The sequence below is a fragment of the Chiroxiphia lanceolata genome, chromosome 7 (genome assembly GCF_009829145.1).
Source record: "Chiroxiphia lanceolata isolate bChiLan1 chromosome 7, bChiLan1.pri, whole genome shotgun sequence".
Taxonomy (NCBI): Eukaryota; Metazoa; Chordata; class Aves; order Passeriformes; family Pipridae; genus Chiroxiphia; species Chiroxiphia lanceolata.
The window spans coordinates 33,883,708-33,896,255 of NC_045643.1; the positions used below are offsets into that span (position 1 = coordinate 33,883,708).

General features: G+C 42.2%; 1 protein-coding gene across 4 annotated transcripts in view; it reads left to right on the top strand.

The window, feature by feature from the left end:
- Positions 1-12,548, top strand: part of THSD7B (thrombospondin type 1 domain containing 7B) — a 308,761-nt gene that overhangs the window by 263,386 nt on the left and 32,827 nt on the right. For 3 of the 4 annotated variants that reach the window (XM_032693776.1, XM_032693779.1, XM_032693778.1), the window contains exons 17-19: positions 2,875-2,880; positions 11,201-11,334; positions 12,052-12,205. In XM_032693776.1, coding sequence (XP_032549667.1) covers positions 2,875-2,880; positions 11,201-11,334; positions 12,052-12,205 — 294 coding nt within the window. The remainder of the gene's footprint in view (positions 1-2,874; positions 2,881-11,200; positions 11,335-12,051; positions 12,206-12,548) is intronic. The other variant, XM_032693780.1, reaches the window with a different exon arrangement.

Below are 12,548 nucleotides of genomic sequence, written 5' to 3' on the forward strand. Positions count from 1 at the left end.
CCTCCATATGCATTTTCTTTCTATTTGCTCCCTTTACTTACTGTTTTGGGAAACAGCCTTTTTCACTCCATTATTTCCAGAATCATGGATGCATGAAGGTGGTGCTCAGCAGGGGAATGGCTGAGGTGTGAGAATTGCTGAATCACTCGTGCCCTGACATCCCCACTGAATGCTGCAGTGGTACAGAGCAGGACTTGGTGCGCTGGTGGTAGCTGCTACAGGTGAAGTACCTGCTGGTGCATTATTCTGGTAGGGTTCCAGTAGTCAGACACTCATAAACTCCTTAAAACCAAGAAAACATAACCATGTGCTAGATCTGATGTTTGCAGTGCATGGGCATATGTGCACGAAGAGTTATGCAGTTATTCCTTCAGAGGATCATAGAATGCTTTGGGTTGTAAGGGACCTTATTACCTAGTCCAACACCCCTGCTATGGGTAGGGATGTGTTCCTTGTCAGATTTATTCAAAAAACCATCTATTTGTTTTTTATATAGCTTCTCATTAATCAGCAGTATATAGGCAGTATTGATGTACATTCTTAATAAATACATACTGCAGCAAAAATTCACCATGATCAATACTTTTTTTTTTTCCGCTAAATTTTAGTGATGTGCCTATAAATGTCCAGATATTCCTTGCTTGCCACAGCATGACCCAGTGGAATTAGTAAAAGACTTTCCATTGATTCGCGTGGATTTGTACAGGTCCATGTAAAGCATTTAACCTCAGACTACGGGTCAGTGATAGAAATGTAGGAATCTGAGAATACATATTCCCTGCTCTGAAAGAAACAGAAGAGAGATATCCAGAACTACAGAGACATCAGCTACCCCACAAGGTAGTGACTTGCAGACACTTCCCTCTTATCTTTTGGCTCAGGGACAGTATGTGTGCACTCTGATGTTTGAAATAGGTTGGGTAGAATTTAACTTTTGGCTCAAGGGAGCTTTTAGTTGATTAAATATGTATGTTCTTGCAGGTAGAAGCTTGGTTTCTCTGTGCAGTACATCAATTTTCTTGAATGTACGCATTTGGGAAAGAAAACTGGGCTCTTCTGTGCCTAAATCTTTTCTGTCTGGACCCGCCTACAAGAAATACCAATAAAAACTGTCAGATTGTAACAACTGTAGGATTTCTAAGTGTGCAGCAGTGTGGTTGTAGCTGCCTTCAGATCTGTGAATTCCTCTGCCTGGTCCCGAGGCTGGCCTGTGCACTGCTGGGAGGTCTGCCTTACCTGTAATTATACGCAGAAAATCGCTCCAGTTAATGCAGAGTCTAAGCGCGGTACTAACATCTGCCTGTCTTGGCAGAAAGACAGCTACCTCAAACAGGTGATGCAACAGGCTGTCAAATATGCTGGCTTCTGCAGGAACTTGGTCTTCTAGGGAAATTTTTCCAGCTCCAGTTACTAATCAGGCTGTGGGTGGTCTTTCTGAGCTCTGAAGCCGTGGGATTTATCACTCATCCATCAGCGCCTGTCCCGCTCTCCCTGCGAGCATCTGCTTCAGTCTGGATGCAGCTGAGGAGGAATGAGACTTCCTGCTGAGTGGACTGGGGGGAGAGTGACAGTCTCATCCTAACGAAACAATCAGGTTTTGAGTTGGTTTGCATTTCTGTTGCTGCTTTTGCAGGAACATAAACTGGACTGTTTCTTGCTGTGACTGCAGGAAGCCTCAGGAGCGGTTTGCAGTTCACTCTGCTTCTAGCCCTTGGTGTAGCCTCAGAGAAGCGTGTTTCAAAAAACATAACTTTCAACTGCCTGGCACTTCCCAGTCTCTTCTATCTCTTGTCTACAGTGCCATCAATCAAATTGTTCTTGTCAGCTAACTGGTTTTAAATCTTGTGTGGAAAAATTGTCAGTTCAAGATCATACGATGGTAAGGACAAACCTGACTGCTCTTGTCGCGCTAATTCATTGTTGCTTAAGACATGAAAATAAACTGATAGAATATCAATTTGAAGCTTTTAGACCTTGAAATGATTTAAAATCTCTTAAAAGAAAGACTAGGCCTGAAACTTTGTCTCCGAGGCATCATTTTTAACTTAGCAGGAAGCTCTGATGGTCTTTTCTTTAAATTGCCTATTGTCCAGATGCCCACAAAGAAAGTGCTTCTGTGGGACTGTTTGTGTTTAGTGCTGGCATTTATTTCATTTCATGTGACAGATGACTTGGCTTCTGGATCTAGTAATTACTTGCTCATATCCCACCGGGGGAGGTTTTTGACCTACTGGAAGGCTGTGATTTGGTCTGGGAGCACCGGCTGGCTGGGCAGACTTGCTCAGGAGCCCCATGTTCTCCAGGCCTGGATGGCTCCTGGTGCACGTCTGTGTGGGCTTTGCTGGGTGTTGCAGTCAAATGAGAGCAGTGGGAGCATGGAACCTTTAGGCTTTACTAATGACAGAGCCACCCCATTAAGATTTAAATGTCTGAAAACCTTTCATATCTGTTATGATTGATAGTCCGTAATTGTGGGGTGTCTTACCAGATCTCAGGTTAAGCTTAACAGCTTTTTTAATTAGTTTTTGTTATCCTAAACTTTGATTGTGAGAGACAGTTATGAACTTCAGATGATTGCTGGATGGAGCTGAATGAACTGTGCTTTATTCTTCAGCACAGTCATGCTTTTCATTCACTCACAAAGAAACGCCTGATTTCTGCTTGAGGGATTCTTTTTTTTTTTTCTTTTTTTTTTTTGAAAGATGGGGAAATCGAAGAATTGAATGCAGCCTTACATTGTGGCAGTTTTAAGTAGATTTTCTTCCCTTTTTTTAATTTATTTTGCAATATTATCATATAGCAGCTAAACTAATGAATATATAATTTTCTTTCCTTTCTGCTTGTCATGCCCTGCTAACATGGACCTCTACAAAGGCTCAGGTTGGTGTTGCAATCTGTCTTCATCTTATTGTTCTCATTTAGTAAAAAGGGGCTTTGATGTTGTTCTACATCAATCAGCTTTTTTCCCCCTTCCCCTCTTCAAAACTGGATCCAACATTGTTACTACATAACAGATTCATCCAGAGAGGTGCCACATTTGTTTGTTACCCCTGAAACTGCAGCAAAATGTGCTGTTTCAGAAACAAGGGACATTGATTTATTTATATCTACTTAAATTTGCTACGCTTGTCTGGCTTTGTGACAGGGAGGCAGCAGCAGCTGCAGCACCTTCAACTCCTGAAATCTGTAAAATGCACTGAAACTCTCACTAATGAGTTTCTGCCTTGCATTAGACCCCCATATTTGACAACATAGTAATATAGCATTTGTCAATATCTCATCTGGATTCAATATTTTCTTGATAGTGACAAAATAGAATTAAAAAATAAAATAAAATAAAATAAAAAAGCAGAGCCAGAGGAACTGGCCATTTGTGATTGTATTCTCATATCCCCCATTCCCAATTTAACAGCTACAATTTTTGTATAGGTCTGAGACTAAATTGTCTTACCTGAGTATTTCAGGTAGAAATAAATGCCCAATACCTGCAGGGTTATACTTTGTGCTGTGTCCTGCTCCTCAGAGGCTGTAGTGACAGTAAAACCAGGGACGCAAGTTTGGGGCCAGGAGCTGCATGTTCTCCCTTATTTTCTCATGTTGAATGATGCCACCTTGGTATTTTAACCTCTGTGAAAGAGCACTCATGCTTTACCATGTTACAACTTGGTGTTTCTAATGCCTGCACCAATCTCACAGAAAACAAAGCCACTTACTGCTCATAAATATGAATTAATAAACCTTGCTGAGCAACATGTTAGTTCTGTCAGAGTGAGCCGTAATGACTGGGGTTTGAGAGAGCTCGCCTCAATTAACTTTTTAAACAAGGCATTTTCCACTCATTGCACTTAAGAATTTGAAATAAAGCAGTGTCTGACTTTGAATATTTAATTACCCGTTAGAAGAATGTAAGGGATTTACTAGGAGCATTTTGTAAAGTCCAGCAAAAGGCTAGATACAGTAAAGGCCATGGTGAGGGAAAGTGGAGCATCCAGATATCTTTATAGCAAGAATACCCTGCTGATTTCCTAATATCTCCTCTTTTCCTCATTTTACAGCCAGAATTTTATGGTGCTGCTTTTTTTGATGACTTCATCCTGAAATGTCTTTATCTGAACTTTTCAGGAGCTGATTTTAATCTGAGATGTCATCCAGTTAGTGCAGGAAATCGGGCATTTCCAGATTCAGTTCCCCACTCCCTTAGGGCTCCCTTACCAACCTGTCTGTAGTAAATCACTCTTCATCCTCAGTTTTCTCATGAGTAAATTAGGATTAAAGTTGAGCAGTTTTGAGGATTGGGCTATAAATAGATAATCAAGAGAAGGAGAAACTTCAGAGGCTTGATAAGTGTTTTTGCTCTTTTCAGAGAAAGTGATTTTTCAGCAGTTTTTGAAGTAGTGGAATAGTGGTGAAGGGTCTGCTTCTGTACGGGCTTCCATACTGCCTGCAGAGCAGACACTGGGAATTGATGCAACTTTCTGTCTGTTCCGTAATAATTACTGCCCTGACTCTGAATTCATATTTTGCACTTAAAATAAAATGGATCCCATCTCTTTGCCAGCTACAAAGTTTTAGACAGGTCTAGGTTTTCTTGGTTTAATTCCAGCAAAGGTTTTCGAGAACCTTAGCGAAGGTTGAAATTGATTTTCTTTTTTCCACACCACAGAGGAGAAAAAAATCACAAACTCCTTTGATTTGGGCATAAATGAAAACTAAAAGTGCTGAATTTGCTCCACGAGTATTTGTGCAGGTATCTGCTAGAGGCATAAAAAATTCAGGAATTCCAATAATTTCAGAAGTCTTACTGCATAATGATCTGTTCAAACTTTTGTGCTGTAGGTCATTTTGAGCAATTTTTTTTCATTTTGGTGGCTGTTTGCAGCATCCAAATACCCAAAGACAAGTATTCATCAGTGAAACCGCTGCTTTGCAAAATCCAAATTGTTTGCAAATTAATTGTCCAACCAGTTTTAATACTGGTGAGTGGTTAGCATATTTCTGGCAATCTTGATCAATATATAAACTCGCATGAAATAAAATCAATTTTATTTTAGAGGGGACTATTTAATGTTGAAATTTTAATGAGATAATTTCTGTGATGTAGTGTTTCTTAATGTGCAAGTACTTCAGATATACAGTTAATTCAGTAAAGCTTTTAAGTGCATGCTTAGATCTGCCAAATCAAACACACAGCTAAGTAATTAACAAAGCAAGTACTCCGTTTTTAATTCAGTTTTAAAGAATTAAATGATAGAAACTCATTGTTAGAAATTGTCTGGTTTGGATTAAACAGAATGTGAAAGCAGTGTTGGTACATTATAAAAGTTATTCAGTTAACGTATAGGCATCTTACAGCCAAAAAAGAGATTTGTGTGAAATAGATGGACTCAACGTAGAAGTCAAATTTGCAGGTTATTACAATGAATGGACATTTTTTGGGATGTATTTCCCACCATGCTCTGGATCCATTTGTGTCAGGCTGGTTACAAGGGAGTGCTGGCTGTGGCCCAGATGTCACCAAATGGTGGCCATAAGCTCTGAGAGGAGGAGAGAGGTTCCCTTTTGCACTGTGACATCCCACTGCTGCCTCCCCTTCTCTTGCAGCCTGGATATGCAGGGCACATAAAAGTGGGTATGGAAACGGTGTTAAAAGTGAGCAAATTGCTGGCCAGTCTTAGTAGGAGGGGTTTTTAAATCTGCACTTGATTTTCCTTACCATTAAGTCCATTTGCAGACCAGAGCAAGTCAGCTCTCCCACCTAAAAAAGGATCTTTTCTAGCTTTGGTGTTACTCAAGGTGGTCTCCACAGTTTAAAAATGGGTTGTTATTTCTTCAGCTCTGGCTGTTTCAGTGTATTAGGTCTAATGTAACCTTGGTATAAGGGCAGTGATGTGAAATGAACTTACGTTAGCGATGAGTTTAGCCCATTTGTATTAGAAATGAATAGCACAGAGGTAGTCCTCAGGGTCTCAGCCAACTGCTACAGTGATCAGTTTGGTTGTTCTAATATAATAAGCAGATATTGACTTAGTTGGAGTGAACACCAAGATTTACTGTCATGAAAGCTAAAATATCGACTGAGGGAAAACCAGAGTCAATATTTATCTTGAGGCACAATAAATCTTGATGTTCACTGAAATATGAAGTCACTATGATTTTCAGAAGTGTTGGACCTCATTCTAGGTGCTCATCAGAAAAGCTACCTAAAGTGTAGGTATGAATTTCTTTCAATGAATTGCATCAGTTGAGCAAGTGCACTTGTTTCTATACATCCTTTGCAAGGTCTGTGTTATTCCTGACCTACATTTAGATAAGTTAGAGAACATTGTAAACCACACAAAGCTCCTTGGTTGTTAGGTATTTGGACTTTTCATTAAAAGGCAAGTATCAGGTATTAAAAGAGAAAATAAATAGATTCATGTTTGTATATCTTGCTGAAGTAACTGTTGACATCAATATTCTTTAGCAAGAGCTCAGGCTTTGCATTGGACCGAATGGTAAATGGCATCTTTTGTTAGAGCAAGCTTTAGCAGTCTGTCTCCTATGTCCTTCTTTCCTTTAATTTACTAAGAAGTGTGCCCATCAACTTGATTTTAGGTTTCAGATGTTAAAGTACTGTTCTAGGGCAGTTGTGTCTACAAAGAGCGAAACAGTGGTCCAGTGAAAGTCAGTGGCAAAGCTCCCCTTGACTTGAGTCAGGCATTGTTTCACCCCTTGATTCATTGAGCCCAAAACCCAGCATGTAAATGTGAATAAAAATTGAGGAAAGCAGTTAATTTTCTAAACTGCTAAAAGACTGTGTTGATTTCTTGAGGCAGTAAGAGGTGGAGCCAGGCTGGCCCCCTGGGTGCTGAGCTCTGCAGCTCCTCACAGGTCAGCCGTTTTCAGCTTCCAGCATCTTTCTCCCCCATGAGCCATGCAGAACAACGGGCCTCTGTGCCTATCACATGGAATTTATTTCATTTCTGCCCTTCAGGAGATGGATTATGGTAGTACAGTTCCGTACATGTGTTGAGGGGCTCAGTCTGAAGGGGTTTGTAAATGCGCTGTCATAGTGGGTTTGCGTAAGTTTGGGGAAGGATGAGCAGCTTATTTTCAGTAGAACTGTTGTCTTTGTGAAGTGGCATAGCTGGTCAAGAAAATTCTGTATCTGCAGCAGAGATACTGGATGGCAAACATGATATGGGCTGGGAGACTTAGACTGTATGTAATTTGAAGCTTGGATGCACTCTGTGTTACAGCCAGGGATCCATGGGAGCACATCCCAACCCCATTCCATGCTCAGGCACTTTGGGTCCCTGGGTTGGTGAGGAGTGAGGACACCACATCCCATCCCAGGCTCAGGACAGGGGTGTTCCCGTGGACCTAGGAGGTGAGAAGTGAACTTAGGTTGCCCTGATAGGTAGGACCCAAAGAACAGAAAGGCTTAGGCAAAATCCTTTCAAAATGCAAAATCAAGAGCATCATGTGACCTCCTTAAGTATCACAGTTTCTAGCAAAATTTAGGAATGAAAGATTTGTTTTGATTTTTTTCCCCAATACAAAAAAAAAGAGGATTTGGAGGTGATTGAAAACAAATTATGGCAAGCCAGGAGAGAGAAACAGAAGGAAAACATTGTCCTGTGGAGGAAGGGACCACATGCCACGTCACTGTGGTTTTTAAATGCAAAGATGGAGACACAAATTATATTCACAGCTTCCTGAATGCATTTCCACAGAGTTCCACCTGTGGAAATCTTGCATCTCTTTGAGACTTCCATTTAAAAGCTTAATGGTGTCCATTGGTGTCTGTTGTAACTTGTTCTTAACAAATCTGTGCCTCCCAGTGATGTGAGGTGGTTATTTACGTCTCCCCGGTGTCCCAGAGGTACTACCAGAGATGGCATTGCTCAGTGCTGACGCAGGGCAGAGGGGAGAGGTTGTTCAGAGGCGAGAGGTGCTGTGTGTCAGGACAAGAGCTTAGGAAAACAGGTTGTTTGTAACAGTTACATTTCAGAGTTTTGGTGGTGAGTGTAACCTGGGAATCCTGACCAAAGTGGAAGTACTGAACAGGTTAGCAGCAGAGGTGCTGCAGGGATATGTGGCCAGTGTTGTGTGACCTTTCTCCTCCAGTGCAGAATGGGATGCCTGTCTGTCTGTCTGTCTGTCAGAGGAGGAGGAGAGCTGATGGGACTTCACATGTAATCATAGCAGTTTGACACAATCAGACAGCAGACGAGCAATGCTGTATTAATGGCTTTGTTGTTGTGATCCTACCTGCTCTTGAAAGAGCTCATTTGAAGTTTCACTTCGTATTATGTGTATTTGTGTCACTGAATATGGGATTTCTGTTTTGTTTCCTCAGATAGATTTTAGTTAATGTGGCATCCCCTGCCTGCCCAACATCTGGTTTTTCTACACGGGTACATGCTGCAGGAGCTTTTGACCACCAAAACACATTTGTGGTAAATGTCTGATGTTAAGCCTCTACTGCTATCCACAGGTGGGCTTTGCTGGTTCAGAGAGGTCTGAGGTTTAGCAGATGTTAAGGCAGAGCAATCAGAGGTCACTGAGACAATGAGATGGTATTCCCAAGCTCTTGACCCCGTCCTGGCTGCAGGCAGCAGGACCAGCACTGAAAGGCTGGCAGTGCTGTGAACCTGCAGGATTCACAGCAGCATCCTCTAACCCTGAGGGAAGGTTATTAATTAGAACCAGGAAAAGAATCTTAAATCCCCAAAGCCACTGTTTGTGCTGGCCTGCCCCTGCTGCCCTGCTGTGCTTGTGGAGGGAAGCAGCACCAAACCATCAGCTCCTGGCTGCTCCCAACTCTGGCTTTCTCTCCAGAAGTCTAAAGAGCAGGAACAGGCCAACCAGGTCCTAATAAACTTACTAAGTTTTGCCATCTTTGACACTACCCAGTGACACTACCTCCTCCCTGGGCTGCAGGATTCCTGCCCCCAGCAGCCAGCTTTGTCCAAGTTTGCCTCTTTTCTCTCTCTGGTTTTGCCTCCCCTCTGTTTCTAGGGAATCACTGACCATGCCTCAAGCGCACATTTTGCTCTCACTAATCGCCTCCTGCGGACAGCAGTATGTTTTGTCGGGCAACATAGGCAGGCTGTAGTTTTTCCTTCCCCCTGTGGAGCAGGGAAAGTAATAAATACTCTCTGTCTCTACATCCATCTCCGGGATGGATGTCTGTGGGGAATGCAAAGGCTTTGCAGTGCCTGGAGAGGGATTGCTGTTGTCCCCGGCGTGTGCAGGGATGTGGCTGCAGGAGCTGGTGGCTCTCTGGAGGTGACAGGCTGGTGGGGCAGGATAGTGGCTTCACAGTGGGAGAGTGCTTCCTCTGTGTGCTCCTGTGTACAACAGTTAGTGTTAACGAGCCTGGCTGCACAGCTAATTAGCAGCACTTGTGGTGCTGCTTACCATATCAAGTGTCTGAGGAGCACTGAGATCTTTCGGAGACCTTTGTGCAGGTCCAGCAGGTGCTCGAAGTACCACACACCCCCTGAGCTCCCTCAAAAGGCTGTGGGTTGACCCCACTCGCTCTGACAGGAAAGTTATTGTAGCAGATGCCATCATTGAGCATAATTTATCCCTGGTATAGTAGTGCATGTTTCTATGTGTTATTTGTGCACAGGCCATGAAAAAAGGATTTCACAGAACCATAGAGTGGTTTGGAAATGGACCTTAAAGGTCGTATCATTCCAGTCCCCCCAGCGTGGGCAGGGACACCTTCTCACTAGTTCAGGTTGCTTCAAGCCTCATCCAGGTTTGTAATTTGTGCTTAATAATATGTAGGGAAAGTTGTACTATTTGTACTGCTGCCTTTGCCCCATTTGTTCCCCTCCCCTTCCTCTCTGCATGGAACATGATGCTCTTACTAGTTCGTGTTATCCTTGCCCTCACCAGTCCCAATTTTGGTTTCCCTCTTTCCTGTCTTTTCTTCTTTGTGTATTTTGCACTTTTCAGCATCTCTTATTCTTCCTTCTCTGCTAAACCTGTGCACAACATGTAAGCAGACCCACTGCTGAAGTTAGTTTCTGACATTTTCTGTTCCTGAGGGGTTTTCCTTTGCAAGTTATCTTCCTTTTGTTTGATAGGAAGGTGATTTTCTGATGGGATACCAGTTTTATTTCTGGACTGATATCTCAATCTCCTTGTCTTCCCACCTCTAAAGTGTTGCAAAGAAGGTTTCTTTATTCTTGTGGCCACAACATGCACAGTCATAATCCGCTATTTTAAAATGAAGCTGTAAATTATTAAACTTGTGGCTGATTTTCTTTTGAGGGGGTAACTGGGAGGAAGGCTATTGATTTGTAGTTATTTTAAAGGTGAGAATGAAATGGCTCCACAGCAGCAAGGCTGAGGAGATCTTGGTGTGTGGAAGAAGAAATTTTAGGTGCACTGTATTTTTCCAGGGCAGCACATGTGTTTCGTACAAAGCAACAGGGAATACTGTATCTTCAAATCAGCTTCTGCAGGCAAGCCAGATTCAAAATAAATAACTTTTATTCATCACTGTAATAGAACTGTTGAGGTGTTCATTTATTTAAACCTAAACATCTGCTGAAGTTGTGTTGCTGCTTTTAACAACCTGAATATCTGGCACCTTTTATCAAGCTTTTGGCTGTATTTTTCTCTCTACACAGATACCATAGTTCAGGTGAATACACTATTGTGTTTGATTGGGAGATATGTTAGAGATAAGTCACTTGTATGGAAAAAAAAGCATTTACGGTTTTTATGGATAAAAATGAAATTTGTGGGATGCATGAAATTTCATTCTTTTATAGTAAATGACTTACAAGGATATGTTAGAAGCAAAGGTAAATGAGTGCTGATTTTAAATTTCTACCTTCTGAAACATGAAAGGATGTGGTACATACAGTCCTGGTGAATGACATGTGATAGATTATACTGAGAGCAGGCAGAGCAAATGAAATTGTAATGGAGTTCCTCTTTTGGCTGCAGGAAATAGCTGTTATTTATCCTGTTTCCTAAGATGCTGCATGCATACTACTCTTTATTATATACTTAAAAATCCCTTGGCAAGTCAATAATGAATAAATGAACTTAAAGCCATTACAACACCCTTAGCATAAGGAGTGTAAGTCAGGATATTTTTCAGTGTGCTTTTTCCTGGGCTTGGCTGAGGTGTTTCTGCAGAGGTGCTAACCTGGATGGCTCAGCTGAACAGTTTGGTTCTTTTTCCTGGCAGGTGCACGAGGCAGTCCCATGCTACAGTGAGTGCAATCAGTATTCTTGGGCAGTAGAACCGTGGTCTCCGTGCAAAATCAACAGCGAACAAAATTCCCTCCACTGTGGAGAAGGAATACAAACGAGGAAAGTCAGGTGCGTGGAGACAAAAGCTCAGGTACTCCAGATCAAAAAGAGCTGATATGTACTCGAATAAAGCTGGGATATCTGACCATCTGACAGTGAGTACGTTCCTGAGTCCAGTGTATTTTGATGGAAAGAAACATGTGTTTATGTGCAATGGTTTAAAGGAAAAGCATCTCAGAGATGCAACCTTGGTTTTTCAGGAAGACAGCATGATATTTAAATTAGAATTCTTCAACCTAAATGCCATGTATACATAAAGCTCCCTGAGGTGCCTCCATATTCTGATTTGCTAACATTTTCCCCAAGTAATGGCACTGCACGCACCAGAGTGGCATTCATTATTACTGAATATTCATTCCCCAGGCACGGGGAAATGCTTAGTTATTTCCAAATGTTCAGATATTCCTAGCAGGAGCACAAAGGTTTGTTCTTGCTGGTTGTCATCTTCTGTTTGCTCCTCTGTCAGCCGATCAAAGTTAAAATCCCTCTGTATGAAGTTCGAAATGTTTATTTAAAATGTTTATTGTTACTGAAGTCTGTGAGTGACAAAAGCGTGTTGTGCATGTAGCTGGTTTTGATTTGCATTAACATGATTAATTCTGCTTTTTGACCAGCCATGCTGCACGTAGCTGTTGTCATGTCTGGTGTCCCCTATGGGGTCGAGCAGACTCGTTGATATCCATCACATCCGTGGTACTCTAACGAAAATTTCTGTTTTCTGTGTAGGTGTGTGAGTACTGCTGAGGACCATGGAAGGGAGACTGTGCCCAATGCTCTGTGTAATGAGGCTGAAATCCCAGACACAGTGCAGAAGTGTAGCTTGTACTGTCCCAGTGAGTGTGCAGTGTCTGACTGGGGACAGTGGAGCAGGTGTCCACAGGTAGGCCCCTCCTGCTTGTGTCACTGGCAGTGTTCCTCTTTGCTTGTCCTTCAACCATTTCATGGCATAGTTATTTTCTAGGAAAGTAAATTATTTTCTGAGGGATGTCAGGCCTAATGGATCCTGCCATGTGGTTGAATCTGGAGATATTTATATCTCTACAGAGACTGAGCTATAGAAAGTTGGTTAGTGAAACACATAGTTATTACTGTGACAGTTGATTCGACAAGTCCTTCCCCTTGGTCTACAGGAGAGGGCCCACACAAGCTGAGGGGGTGAAGGGAGCAGTATTCAAGCTGCAATAAGGGCTGTCTGTCTGAGGAAATATTTGCAGGGGACACCT